The following is a 15,793-nucleotide window of genomic DNA, read 5'->3' on the forward strand; positions in this document are numbered from 1 at the left end:
AAATAATACCAAGATAATGAAACAGATTAGATAATAGAAGTAAATTAGAAAGTGGTTTAAAATTGTATTCTTTATCTGAATCACGAAAGAAATTTTTTGGGTTTAATGTCCCTTTAAGTACGTTGTTTATCTGCTTTCCCAAAATTGCATTTTCATTGTCAGTATTTCTTTTTTTAACCCACAGACAATGTAATATAGGAAACCCAGAAGCTTACAGATTGCCAAGTGCAATCAGGATTAACCTGGTTTTGCAGTTGATATTCCCCTATTGTCTTAGTACAAAGTTACTTTTAAAACATATGCACAGTGACTTTATTCCAAGACAGAAAAATGCAGGAGAGTGGGTTCCTGACAATTACAATTAATGTACTGTGCACTTTTGGAAATCCATATTTAAATGGATTTATAATTCGACAATGGCCAATAACGATCTGTTTGTGAAACTGATTTCTCACTGGAGTAACTCGCTGCAACATCAGCTATCAAAAAATGCAGAATTTATAAAGATTTGTACCCCCCCTTCATCACAGTGCGTTCTGCTCTATTGTATACAATTCCTTGCAACCGTTCTTATTGCATACAACGTGTTTCACTGTCTAGGATACTGGGTTCACAAAACATTACTAAAAAACAAACAAGCAAAACAATCCACTCTATGCAAAAAAGAAAACCGTTCAAGAAAAATAAAAGGAGAAATAAATGAAAAAGAAGATAACCCTGTCAGCTGTAAGACATTCAAAAAAGTGAACCCCGAGGGGAACCAATTGCGGGGTGCGCTAAATGTTATAAACAAGTCTGTGCACAAACCGTGAATGGAATACATGTAGACAGGTAAAAGTAGGGCACAAATGTGAAGCGGCGGCTCCTCTAGTCCTCGGAGTGAAGATTCTGAAAATTAGAAATAAAAAAGAGGGCGCCACATAGCGTGATATTGTTGGATCTAAGTCGGAGTGAATACAATCAAAAGGCTTACCGAAAGGATATGCACTGTACTGTGACCGGTGCTATCAGGCAGACTAACACTCTCAGTGGTTAGCACAATGGTGGGTCACTGGTATACTGCGTCTGGACCAAGGCAGGTGAATCTCTGTGTGGCTCTGATAGAGGTGAACAAACTTCTTGTGAAGAGTTGTATTGCAGGCTACAGTAAAAGTCAAGTCCGTAAAACCTTTTTATTATTCTATTCCATGGAAGTTGTCCTTCTTTTTATCTCAACTCTGAAAGGGTTTACGGACTTGACTTTTACTGTAGCCTGCAATACAACTCTTCACAAGAAGTTTGTTCACCTCTATCAGAGCCACGCAGAGATTCTCCTGCTTTGGTCCAGACGCAGTATACCAGTGACCCACCAGTGTGCTAACCACTGAGAGTGTTAGTCTGCCTGATAGCACCGGTCACAGTACGGTGCATATCCTTTCGGTAAGCCTTTTGATTGTATTCACTCCGACTTAGATCCAACAATATCACGCTATGTTACGCCCTCTTTTTTATTTCTAGCTGTAAGACATGACCGTGAGACAAGAGCATTGCGTCTCTATAAATTCTGGAAAATAAAACATATATAGACAGAAAATTAATAACAACAAAAACCAACCAATGATATTATCAAACTGGTGATAGTTAAGAGGCGCCCTAAATAATGAATATGTGAGATATTAAAAGATGAAATAATAAGTGATGTGATCTAATAGTAGACAATATATATTGTGTTCCTTCCCTCCTATAACTTATGAATAGGACGTTCAAGTGAAGTAAACCTAAAATATGTATAATATCCTGATCATGTCAGGAATGTGACTGTTAAAATAGATAATATTGGGTGGTATGAATAAATTAAATAATATTAGGTGTTAAAAATAGTTAAGTATCATTAAACATTAATCAAAATTAATTAAAAATAATAAAGTGTCTTAAAATATGACCAATGTGTAAGGAAAGAAGTGTTCCAAAAGTGTTCCACAATTGACCACAATTGATTAATAGATCAAAATGTCCTAAAATATATCCAATGTGCAAAAAGATGTGTTCCAAAAATGTTCCACAGGTGCTGGCAGCTCCTCTGGTGTGTTATGCCACAATAACACGGTCACAATATCCTAAAAAACAAAACATAGAGGGCGCCACATAGTGCAGATCAGGTGATCAAGATCCAAAGCGATATAAATGGCCAAATAGCTACTCACATGGTGTACTGCACAGTTGTGCAATATAAGCAAACCGGAACCACAAGTCGTCAGGTAGTCGCTCAGGCTGTATACAGGAAGGTCCCACAGAGGGTGATCACGATGTCCTTTATCCCACCAGGGGGAGTCCAAGATCCAATTGGATAGAGAGAAAATCAGGGGTCCTTAGCTGTTACAAAAAACACACCTTATCCCACCAGGGGGATTCCAGCAGTGGAGGATGACCCTTTAAATATGACCTGATAGATCATATATAGGATGGCCAGTCAGATAGCCAGTGCAAGCTCTAAAGCAGATATGGCAGTACTGGATTCTCCAAAAATAGTACACTGCAACAGCAGATAGATGTATATAAGTTGTTTAATAAAAACAAATATTTTAAAAACAAAGTGGGTTAAAAAGCAACGCGTTTCTCCGTGTCACAGCACGGTTTCATCAGGCTGTATATCATACGTACCACCTGACAGGTTTCTTCGTTGAGTCTGATCGTAAGCAATTCAGCAATTTAGCTCATGAGCTTGAGAAAGAAAGTAATTTGAAACGCGTTGCTCACTCTCGCTTCCCTAGTGAAGCACAGCTGTTAAATTTCTGAATTTAGGTTTTGGCAAATAAACTCTTATAGTGGTGCAATAATTACTGCTGCAGGCAGACCCGAGGGCTTTCCTGATTTGTTGCTTATGATCAGACCCAACGGAGACACTATCTGCAGCCACTGAGTTTTCCGCCGAATCCTTGTATAATATCTGCATACTAATTTGCACCTGTCAGGGTGGTACGTAGGATAGTGGCGTGTCGGATGATATACCTCACACAAAGTCCTTCTTTTGGGAACTTGTCCTACAGTGAAATTGGAGTGATCTATATTAGACGCCGACATGAGCAGTCTTAACTGTGAGTACGGATATTGTTTCTTATCCACGCTATCCTATGCTACACTAAAAGGAACTCCCCTTCTCTATGGGTGGAATTACACACGCAATACAACTTTACGAAGGACAGCTGCTGGAAATCAGCCAAGGCCGCAATATACCATCCTGCACTAGGACTCCATTCCTTTTTTGGGACTCAATATACATTTTGATATTGTTACCCTTTATCCACAAGTACCTTTGATACACAGTGCATTTTATTAGTGTATTACAAAATCTTTTATACACAGTGTTGTATTATTGTAAGAGTATTGTAATATTTTAGTAGGTCAACCTAATAGTGTGTTTTACAGATGTTTTAGTGTTTTATGTATGTTATTATTAATTTATTGTATGACTTATATGTAACCAGCACCTTCAATCAATTCTGGGATTTATTATTAATTCTACTTACTATTTAGTATTATATTTAAATTTGTTAGTTTTGGAACATATACTGTTCCTATATTGTTGTTTCTTAACTAATCAAATAACACTTGCAGTTTATCTTCTACACTTGTTAACTTTCTTCAGTGAGAGCAATCTGATACATTAATTTTCTGTCTATATATGTTACACTTTGGCTTATTTTAGCGCTCCCTAGTCTCTTTTATTTTCCATTACTGTTTTCTGTAGGGCTTTTGGAGAGATCCCTATTATCTAGTTGGAGTTTGCTGTAAGTTTTTTTTTATTTGGCGCTGGTCACACCCCTTTCTTTCTTTTTTAATTTGTGTCTATAAATGCTACATGCTGTGTAGTGGTTCAGGTGAAAAATCAGGACCACACACCTCAAGCACACTGCGGAATTGGCCATGGTCAGTCTCTTGCTGGAGCCTGCCAAGACAAATTTCATTCTAACCAGTGAGAACGCTTTGTTGTAAGAAAGCAGACAAATGATTATTTAAAGGGACAGTGTACTGCAAAACTGATCCCCCCTTAACGTGTGTACAATGACTTGTTATACCAGCTGCATAGTTTAAAATGTATGGAAAATTGCTTCTTTGGGTTTATTTTTCTATATTAAATAGCAATTTATGCTAATTAAATTCACAACTCAATACAATAGGCTGAACTTGTAGGGAGATTAAATATTTACACAAAGTCTTCCTTATCTTATTTCGCACTGTTTAGTCTTATGCATTGATTAGAGAGAAAAATTGATAATTAGCATTTTAGTCCCTCTCTGTCACACCCACCAATGAGAGCATTATTTCATCTAATGAAACAACATAGAAAAGGAAGTGGGGATTTCACAATAAGAAATTCCCAAAAGTCTAGGTAAATCCAGCACAACTGTAAAAATAAAATAAATACACAAAAAGAGCCTGTATGTCAAAAACGATATAAATATTTATTAACTAAATGCACAATACACACATTCACATTCATACAGTGGATCCCACACAAAACAGTGTTATAAAGTACTGGCCAAAAAATTATTATCTGGTGCACCAGGGAAAATCAACCAAAAACAGTCCGTTTAAGATTAGCAGATATTTGTAATCCAACAGGTGCAGCGTTAATGCAAAAAATGGATGCAGTTATACAGTCCCCGGTGTATAGAGACCAGTCACTTCAGACTTGAACCCCAATTGTTACTGAGTCAAGTAGTGCTTTAAAGGCATAGCATAGGAGGAGCAATAGAAACACGCGTCTTTATTCACAGGTGCTGTTTTCTTTTAAGACAGTAGTATTCAGTGTACAGATGTGTAAAACATATTCTACCTGTATTTGTTCACGCGGTCGCCCCTCCTAGCTGCCTCGTTCTTAGAGCGTCCAAACATCAGGGGTAAGTCAGGATGAGCAGGGGATCTGCTGTAAGGGCTGCCAAGCACGACGAGTCCAAATGCTCGTTTCGCTCCTTCAGTCAGTGCAGCATGGAGCTTCTTCAAGGTGTCGTTAGCACCTGGAAGAAGCTCCATGCTGCACTGACTGAAGGAGCGAAACGAGCGTTTGGACTCGTCGTGCTTGGCAGCCCTTACAGCAGATCCCCTGCTCATCCTGACTTACCCCTGATGTTTGGACGCTCTAAGAACGAGGCAGCTAGGAGGGGCGACCGCGTGAAGAAATACAGGTAGAATATGTTTTACGCATCTGTACACTGAATACTACTGTCTTAAAAGAAAACAGCACCTGTGAATAAAGACGCGTGTTTCTATTGCTCCTCCTATGCTATGCCTTTAAAGCACTACTTGACTCAGTAACAATTGGGGTTCAAGTCTGAAGTGACTGGTCTCTATACACCGGGGACTGTATAACTGCATCCATTTTTTGCATTAACGCTGCACCTGTTGGATTACAAATATCTGCTAATCTTAAACGGACTGTTTTTGGTCTATTTTCCCTGGTGCACCAGATAATAATTTTTTGGCCAGTACTTTATAACACTGTTTTGTGTGGGATCCACTGTATGAATGTGAATGTGCGTATTGTGCATTTAGTTAATAAATATTTATATCATTTTTGACATACAGGCTCTTTTTGTGTATTTATTTAATTTTACAGTTGTGCTGGATTTACCTAGACTTTTGGGAATTTCTTATTGTGAAATCCCCACTTCCTTTTCTATGTTGTTTCATATGTATTTTTCTAGGAAGCACCTGTTCTTTAGTGAATTAACTTATTAGTGTGCAACTCTTTTCTTGTGTCTTTTTGTCTACATTATTTTATCTAAACCTTCTTTTTACACAGTTTAACCAGTACTTACATACTTAAATTTCAGTATATGGGGGATGCACCAAAGCTATTTCAAATGACAAAATAAAGGCAAATAAGCACTTTGTAAACACTTTAATATACTCCAGCAGGTCAAATATATAATTGGGAACAAATTAAAGGGGAGGAAAAAATACAGTATACTGTCCCTTTAACATTTAACTCATCCATAGAACCCATATTGCAAACATGTTTCCTAAGCTGTGTGGTTGTATTTATTGTTTTTCCATATTGCTAGAGGTTCTTGTTGGTGCAAGATATCATGCACTGGGCACCTCATGCTTCCATATATGTAAATGGCACGAACACCCACTGGCAACAGTCTGGAAAAGACTGAACAAGGAGATGCCTTAAAACCTAAGAAAGCTTATTGTACATCATGCTGATCACATGCCCCACTGTTTTTAACCTGTCCGGGAGCTGTATTTTTGTGACTTTGAGATGGCAGCAGATTTTGTTTACCGCTTTAACCATTAAGGACTTTTAAAAAAGACATTTAAGTGTACAGTATTTTTGTGAACAGCCTGTTAAAATACTGGACTGTCTGGGTGAATACTGGACAGTGGACACCTGGCAACACTATTTTTCTGTAAAATTTAAAAAATGTATTTAAATTTGCCGGTCTCCCATGTGACAGCCATCAGCCAATCACTGACTCATATACAAATACATTACAAACTCATGCACATCAGTAGCTGGTGCCTCAGAAAGTGTGCATATAAAAACTGTGTGCAATCTGATAATTAAAGTAAATTAGAAAGTCACTAAAATTTGCATTCTGTATCTGAATCTTAAAAGTTTAATTTTGACTTTTACACTTCTGTATCTAGTACTTGCAGACCTGTCACCTGTTATACTATGTAAAATAAAACACTGGTCACATGAAAGGCCATTTTTCTAGTAAAACGCTGTTTACTTTGTGCCAGAAAATCTCCCGCTATATAAAACAATGGTATTCTGTCACTTACATGCCTGTCTGTTTTGATTTGATTGTTAGTATTTTTTATGCTGAGCTGTAACCAGTTCACGTTTCCAGTGGCAGCAGCTGTCAGTTGATCTCTTTCTAAATTCCCCTTGTTGAGAGCAGTCATTGATTTTGTGCTGAGTTGAATTGTTCTGGTGGGTGGGAAATAAAAAAAGGAAAGAATCATATTTAAATGTGAAATTTGATAGCCCCATGACCATGAATCAATGAATTTGTAAAATCCAGGAGTGTTGGTAAATTCCAAAAATAATAGGGGCTTCAGCCCATGAGTACATCCAATGACCTTTCTCCAAAACACTAAGCTCCACCCCCCCCCCAATCCTGTCTGTGATATGAAACCCCTTGGGTGGCAATAAAGTGAACATAAGTGATTTTACCCCCATATCTTGCAAGAAACAAACTTTACTTTTTAAAATGTCAGTAATACATATAAAGTAGTGATATTAACACTTTCTGACAGCAACACACATTGATCATTTATTAACTGCTAGCAACACAAAGCAATGACTTCCCCTTTTTGAGCCAGCAGCATATTGAGTCTACTTACCTGTTAGAGCAATGTACCAGTACCAGCACCTAACAGACCACTGATTACTACCTTAGCTATACACATAACAATGACTTATGTTCTAGTATCACATACAGACCAGTTATTTTATATATTTACCTGCCAGTACTACACAGAGTAATTAAACCCCTTATGTCACTGAAAAACAAGGGAAAGGATGTTATACAAGTGGTGGTACAACTTAATTTTTTGTAGTCTCCATTATGTGTAACTTATTGCACACAAATCACTGAAGCCCCGTCCTTTATAAATATGGATTTTCCAAGATGACACTGAACATGTAAATTTTTCCTGGGTCAGTTACCATATTTTTTAAGAAACAAAAAGGTAGGTGATAGTTAGGTCTGTTATACACAATTGCTTCAGTGTACAAATAGGGTGTTATTGCCCAAGACTCATGGCTATAGCCCCTAGTAGCCACCCAGCAACACCACTGGCTGATGTATATGCATAAATAAAACTTTTTGTTCCCTGTGACATATCAGAGGCTCATTCTGCTAAGTTATGCTGTCTGTACTGGTCTATGCATCCTCTAATTGGTTGTTGTCTTCATAGCTGAACAAAGGAATAAAAGCTGTCAATTACTTTATACCCTTTAGTGATAGTACAGCAATGCACTACTGTGAGCTAGCTGTACACATCAGGTAAGCCAATGAGTAAAGGCATATGCGTGCAGCCGCCAACCAGAAGCTACTCTAGCTTCCAGTAGGGCATTGCTGCTCCTGAGCATACTTAAAAGGGACAGTCTACATGAAAATTCTGTATTGTTTTAAAACGTTTTGCATAACCAACATGGTTATATTAATATGCTTTTTACCTCTGTAATATCCATTTATCTAAGCCTCTGCAGATTGCCTTCCTTCTTATCTCAATTCTTTTGACAAAATTGCATTTTAGCCAATCAGTGCTGACTCATACATAGCTCAACGAGAGTGAGCAGAATGTTACCTATATCAGTGTTTCTCAACCTCGGTCTTCAGGTACCCCCAACAGGCCATGGTTTTCATTATAGCTGAACCAGTGCACAGGTGAAGAAATCATCTGGTGGGTGAGAGCAGGTTAGTATCCATGGTTACTGATCAGCTGATTATTTCACCTGTGCACTGGTTGTTATAATGAAAACCTGGCCTGTTGGGGGTACTTGAGGACCGCGGTTGAGAAACACTGACCTATATGACACACATGAAGTAGCGCTCCCTCACTGTGAAAAACTGTCAAAACACACTGAGATAAAAGGCGGCCTTCAACATCCTAAAAAATAGCATATGAGCCTACCTAGGTTTAGCTTTCAACAAAAAATACCATGCGAACAAAGCAAATTTGATGATAAAACTAAATTGGAAAGTTGTTTAAAATGATATGCCCTATCTGAATGATGAAAGTTTAAGTATGACTAGACTGTCCATTTAAGTTTGCTTTTCAGAAAGGATAACAAGAGAATTAAAGTTTCATTTTGATAAAATGTTGCTTCAAATAAATTTGTTAATTTATTTTTGAAAATGTTTGTATTTCTGCTCGATCTGCATGTTCTGTTTTTGCAAAGGAAGTAATGAGCTAAAAGTGAAAGTATCTGACGATGCCATTCAATAGGTGACATTACTGGTTAATCATTACCCTAATGCTATGTACAGTTGTATATACCAACCTGATCATTTGATTCATGTGATCAACAAATATATATTGGTTTAATGGATTTAGTCTCAGCAATATTTTTCCTTTAAACTTAGCAAACACTATTGGATATTTTATTGCCACAATTCAGAAAAGTTCCTTTATCTCATTAACCTAATTCTTTTATTGAAAGAATAATTATGTTTTAATCCTGTACAGATTTGAAAAATTGCTCTAAGATTACAGGTTCAACCAAAGGTCTCCAAAGCATTTCTACAAAAGCATTTGCCAAGTAACTGGAGCCAATGCTGGTGATAAAGTAAAAAATCAGAATACTGAGATCTTAACACAGTTGTGTTAATTAAGTATTTTGTTATAAAGTATCTACGTATTTGTAAGACTGGGACAGAAAATCCATATATAGGAGCGCTCATTTTTCATAAATTCGCCCGTTTATGGGAACGCGATAAATAACCATTAGCAATTAACGCTCAAAACAATGACCAGAGCTCAGCTTAATTTTTAAAATGCAATTGGCCCAAAGTGCAGTGTAAGCAGTTATAAGGGGTCACAAGTGTGTGGGTGTGTGGTGTTAGAAAAAAACAGCACTGAAAAGTGCCTTTAAAATGTAGTCTATGGGGACTGTGTGTTCCCTATATTTGCTGCCGATCATCGCTGCACGACTTAAAGGGACAGTCTACACCAGAATTTTTATTGTTTTAAAAGATAGATAATCCCTTTATTACCCATTCCCCAGTTTTGCATAACTAACACAGTTATAATAATATACTTTTAACCTCTGTGATTATCTTGTATCTTAGCCTCTGCAGACTGCCCCCTTATTTCAGTTCTTTTGACAGACTTGCAGTTTAGCCAATCAGTGCTGACTCCCAGGTAACTTTACGTGCATGAGCACAGTGTTATCTATATGAAACACATGAACTAACACCCTCTAGTGGTGAAAAACTGTTAAAATGCATTCTCAAAAGAGGTGGCCTTCAAGGTCTAAGAAATTAGCATATGAACCTCCTAGGTTAAGCTTTCAACTAAGAATACAAAGAGAACAAAGCAAAATTGGTGATAAAAGTAAACTGGAAAATTGTTTAAAATTACATGCTCTATCTGAATCATGAAAGTTTTTTTTGGACTAGACTGTCCCTTTAAGAACGAGGCTCCTTTTGGAGCCTATGGAAGCCTGCTCTTGTGAGCACAAAGCTTCTGTGCAATGCGAACGCGAAGTCGCATTGCACTTAACTTGTAATACCAGCAACATTTGCATGCGCTGGTATTTCTAAGTTGAGCGCAAATATCACTTTCGCGGAAGCAAAATTTTTTGTGATCAACTTGTAATCCAGCATTTGTAAGATAGGCGTGATCTGTTATACAGTTTCACTACATGAGAAGTGTAACCAGTTATACAGTATAAGAGGTTTAACCTCCTGATACGGCTACATTGTACTGCACAGGCGCTTATACTGTCAGGTGTATTTTATATAACAAGTGCTCCCATATTACATAAATATTGTATTTTACAAATGCTAGACTAAGAAATATATTATCTATTGCACAGCTATGGGTGAGATTACATTTGCGGCATTGCCTGCAAAAGCCGGCGACGCTGGTTTTTAGTCCGGTTTTGCTTTTGCATATACGGCGCCTCATATAAATGCGGTGCGTATATTTCACCCGTCGCCCAATATTTATACTCCCATAAGCGAACTTAGAACCGTGTCGCAAATTGGTATCACATATTCAGTGCAGTGAAAATGGAGAAATGTAAGCAGCGTAACCCCCTGAGACTAACACCTAATGCATGTGCAATATCTATCTACCTGTCAACCGCCAACCACCACTGCAATAACTAATAAAACTATTAACCCCTAATCCACCATTCACCCACATCGCAATCTACCTAATAAAACTATTAACCCCTAATCCACCATTCACCCACATCGCAATCTACCTAATATATGTATTAACCCCTAATCTGCCATTCACCCACAATGCCAACTACCTATCAACACTAGTAACCCCTAAACCTCCAACCCCCCACAACGCAAATATACCTAGTTAACCTAAACCGCCAACCTCCACAACGCAAATAACTAATTTAATTACTAAGCCCCCCTAGCCTAACACTCCCTTAATTAACCACAATTACATTAAAACATACTAAATTACAATTAAATAATAACTATACTTTATAAATAAAAAAAAAACGAAGTTTAAATTAATTTAAATTTACAAAAAATAAAAAAGTCTACAATCACAGAATAAAATAAACACAATTATCAAAAATAAAAAAATTAAACCTAATCCCTATGAAAATAAAAAAGTCCCCCCAAAATAAAAACATCCCCTAATCTAAACTACCAATAGGGCCTTTTGTAGGGCATTGCCTTAAGTTAAACAGCTCTTTTACCTCTACAAAATACTAAGTCCCCCCAACAGTAAAACCCCCCACCCACCAAACCCCCCCCAAAAAAATAAACCTAACACTAAAAAAAACTAAACTACGCATTTGTATGGGCATTCAGCTTTTTTTACAAGTGCCCAGTAAAATCCCTAATCTAAAAAAAAACACCCCCCCCCAAAAAAAAAAGTCTAACCCCTAAATAGGTACTCACAGTTCCTGAAGTCCGGTGGTGAAGTCTTGTTTCAGGCGGTGAAGTCTTCTTCCAAGCGATCAATATCTTCTTCCAAGCGGCAACCTCTTCTTTCTTCATCCAGGACCAAGCCGGACGTGGAGATGATTGGAACTGAAGACCGGCGACCACGGAGCCATTGAGCTGGGAGGATCCTCTTTGTACGATTGCCGCCATACACTGACTATTGAATGCAAGTTACTCGTTTAAATATGGCGTACCTTGCATTCCTATTGACTGAAAAAATTCAAATCAGCCAATAGGATGAGAGCTACTCAAATCCTATTGTCTGATTTGAATTAGCCAATAGGATTTCAGTAGCTCATGAACTGCCGGCGGGGTTTATGTGATTCCCCGATGTGCAAGGTGAAATTACGGGCATCGCGGGTTTCAGCAGTTACGCTGAAGCCTGCGCCGTACATGTAATCTCGCACTATAGGTGTAATGTTTTCAACAGCTATTCTCTAGTTACACAGATATTCCCTTTCTTTACAACTTTAAAATGATGTAAAACTCAAATTTAACTGTGTAGTAAACATACTCTGCAGCGTAATTTCATTATTTATTTTGCATAATTTTCCTGTAATTTTTTTTTCTTTTCTTTTCAATGTCCTTAAGGGGTCATTTTAGTAGAGCATGTCATGTCTGCACTACTACCTGTGGAATTCTGTTTAACCCCTGAAAAGCTGTGTTCAGCTCAGAAGCTGCAGTGCTTGCAGTTCTTGAGCAAGACTTTGCCTATGTGTTTATAAAGCGATATTAAACACTGAAGACATTTTATAATCAAAGTATTGAGAATATTTCCCTCTCTCTCTAGTCATAGATGCTGTCATGTAACATCTATCATTCACTGTATTCCAGTGCTGATGTGTTTGCACATGTGCAACAACACTTCTTCAGATACCTGCATTGTAACCTAGGTTTCAAAATGGAGGCACCTATAACTAGTTGGCAGTGCATGAAATATATTTAGCATGTAATGTCCCTTTAACCCCTTTGGGAATGTTAAAGACAGAGTTCTGCAGCAAAAAATAACGTTCTAACAAATCAAAGCAAGTCATTTTACATTGCAATGTCCCTTTAAGAGATTATGTAGCCACAGAATGTATCTCTGCAACATGTTAACATAGTGATTGATCTGTGTATTAGCTCATTTATATCTGTCCTTAAAGGGACAGTAAAGACACAAATAATCCTTCATGATTTAAACAGGGCATGTAATTTTAAACAACTTTCCAATTTACTTTTATTACCAATTTTGCTTCATTCTCTTGGTATTCTTAGTTGAAAGCTAAATATAGGAGGTTAATGTGCTAATGTCTTAGACCTTGAAGACTGCCTCTAATCGGAAAGCATTTTGACAGTTTTTCACCACTAGAGGGCGTTAGTTCATGTGTTTCATATAGATAACATTGAACTCCGGCACGTGAAGCTCCTAAGAGCAAGCACTGATTGGCTAAAAATGCATGTCTGTCAAAATAACTGAAATAAGGGGGCAGTTTGCAGAGGCATAGATACAAGGTAATCACAGAGGTAAAAAGTATATTATTATAACTTTGTTGGTTATGCAAAATTGGGGAATGGGTAATAAAGGGATTATCTATCTTTTTAAACAACAACAATTCTGGTGTTTACTGTCCCTTTAATAAGCCACAGCAGAGGAAATAAATACAAACAAATGTTTAAATAGTATATACCTGGATTGCAAAACAATTAGAAATTTGCTAACCAAATGACAGTTTTAAATACTTTTTAAGCATTTATTTAGTATATAGATCTTTTGCACTGCATTGATTAATTGCTGACATATATTAGGCTCATATAAAAAATAGTTTGATGCCCCTTTAATCTATTTGACAAAGCCCTTGCTTGTTATATTTATCACCAATAGTGCAGGTTATATTTTATTGCTGGTTTATTCTATTATTCAGGGATTTTCACACAGAAATCTCTAACTTACCTCTGGGGAGCAGACATTGTGGACAGGTGTCAACCTTTTGTCTCTAAGTTATAATAGACATATTTGTAGTTATTATACAAGATGTAAAAAGTTTTCATGGGACCTTGGTGAAGAGCCTAAGAAATGTAAAACATAATACAAAGGATTTACTGTGTATATCACATCCATGGAGACCAACCCTAGAGAAATCAACTTAGTCTCCAAGCAACTATACTCAATGTGATATACTTCAGATCTGTGAGTGAACCATGTGATGTGACCTTGCATGCAGAACAAGGAATATACGGCTCAGTGACCAGTCAGGAAAACAAAAAAAGCAGCTCATCATAGGTCGTTTTGCAAATGAGGCCAAAACTCCTGAACTTGTAAATCAATTTCTTGATTTGCTTATTTACATACTTAACACAATTATTAAATAGCTCTGCTATATTTTTATTCCATTTTAAAATGTCACTTTAATATTTAATTTCAATGTTTTTATTATATTGTTTCATATGTTTGGTAATATTAATTACATTTTTGTTATAATCATACACAACATGGGGCCGATTTATCATGGCCCCGTGTGCTGCAGTTTCAGCGCGAGCCTACAGGCTCGCGGGAAACAAGAGTTAAGAAGCAGCGGTCTTAAGAACATTGCTCCTTAACTCATATACCACCTTTGAGGCGACGGACAGCAATCATCCTGATCAGATACGATCGGATGATTGATACCCCCTGCTAGTGGCTGATTGGCCGTGAATGTGCAGGGGGCGGCATTGCACAAGCATTTCACAAGAAATGCTTGTGCAATGATAAATACTGACAGCGTATGCTGTCGGCATTTATCGATGTGCGGCGGACATTATCCACTACAGCGGATAATGTCTGCCCGCACATTGTTAAATAGGCCCCCATATGTTAAACTGTAACATCAGATTTGTCTCTTTAGAGACACTCATGAAAGTAACTACAAATCCCCTGCATCCTGTAGGCTAAATCTCACTCCAGTCTCAAAAAAGGAGCAATTATTTAAAAAAAAAAAACAATGAAATATGTGTTTTCATACGGTCTCCATTTAAAGGCTGTATCACAATATCTTTTGTATTTTTCAGTAAAGCTATTTCCATGTCACTAAATAATAGTGACCATTACCACTCTGGGCTACACTTTATTAACCCCTTAAGCACTGAACCCCTAGTTTATCCTTAAGTTTACCTCCCCCAGCTTTCCATAATGCACTGGACCCCCTTCCACTACTAACCCTGCAGTAATTAGCCCGTAATAAGATAGTTTACCTTTTTTTTTTAAACTTATACAGTTTTATAAATTGGAAAAACCAAAACAAGACAACATAAACAACATAGAGTAACACATTTCTGCAAATTCCTGCAAATTCATATTTGCTCCCGCATCGCCTCTAAAATATACTTGTTAGGACTAGCTCCCTCCCATAATAACAAAAACACTATTAACAATTAACTCCAGGGTATCAACATGAGGATCATACCCCCTGTCAGTCCTCCCACATGATGACTAAATATTGGCTATGAATGTGTACCACATAATCTTCATCTGCATAAAAGTGTCACCTCTACCATTTTTCAAATATGCAAATTCCTCAAGGGACAGTATAAAATAAAATTAAGAGTACCAAGTTTCCATAATCGGAACATTTTGAGATTTCCAGTTTGTTACAATCAATTTTTTCATGCTATTACTAGCTATAAAGATCAGTTTTTTTTCTTGTGTGTTGGGAGTTTGTTAGGTATAATATTGAGTAGCCAAATACGAGGGTCTAAAGATAGGTTAAGTTCTAACATTAAATTTGTTGCATTGACTATGAAAGACCACCAGACCGGGGATATCAACGAACAGATCCACCATATGTGTATCATGGAACCTATCTCACTTCCACACCTCCAACACTTATGGGAGGCTGAGGGGAATAATTTGTTAATCCTAACAGGGGTAAGGTACTATTTTTGAATTATCTTAAAGTTTAACTCTATGAGTTTACTAGATATGGAGACCTTGGTCACGTTATTGAACATTTTAGATATGTCTAGTATTGATAGGTCATTATCTAAGTCTTCATTCCACCTATCTATGTAATACGGGGTATAGCCCATGGGGGGTCTTTGCAGCAACGCGTATATTAAGGATATGGTTTTTCTAGTAATGGTATCGGATTTACACAAGGATTCAAAGGGAGTAAGGGGCCGGAGCAGATTACGTC

At 37.3% G+C, this 15,793-nt stretch overlaps 1 protein-coding gene across 1 annotated transcript in view; it reads right to left on the reverse strand.

Moving 5' to 3' along the window:
* The window catches only part of ANKRD53 (ankyrin repeat domain 53), a 40,342-nt gene extending 26,750 nt beyond the window's left edge, over positions 1–13,592 (reverse strand). The window contains exons 1-2 of the mRNA XM_053700338.1: positions 13,576–13,592; positions 6,775–6,922 (exon numbers count right to left, since the gene is read on the reverse strand). Coding sequence (XP_053556313.1) covers positions 6,775–6,922; positions 13,576–13,592 — 165 coding nt within the window. The remainder of the gene's footprint in view (positions 1–6,774; positions 6,923–13,575) is intronic.
* Positions 13,593–15,793: the final 2,201 nt, after the last annotated feature.

Source organism: Bombina bombina, chromosome 2 (assembly GCF_027579735.1).
Source record: "Bombina bombina isolate aBomBom1 chromosome 2, aBomBom1.pri, whole genome shotgun sequence".
NCBI lineage: Eukaryota > Metazoa > Chordata > Amphibia > Anura > Bombinatoridae > Bombina > Bombina bombina.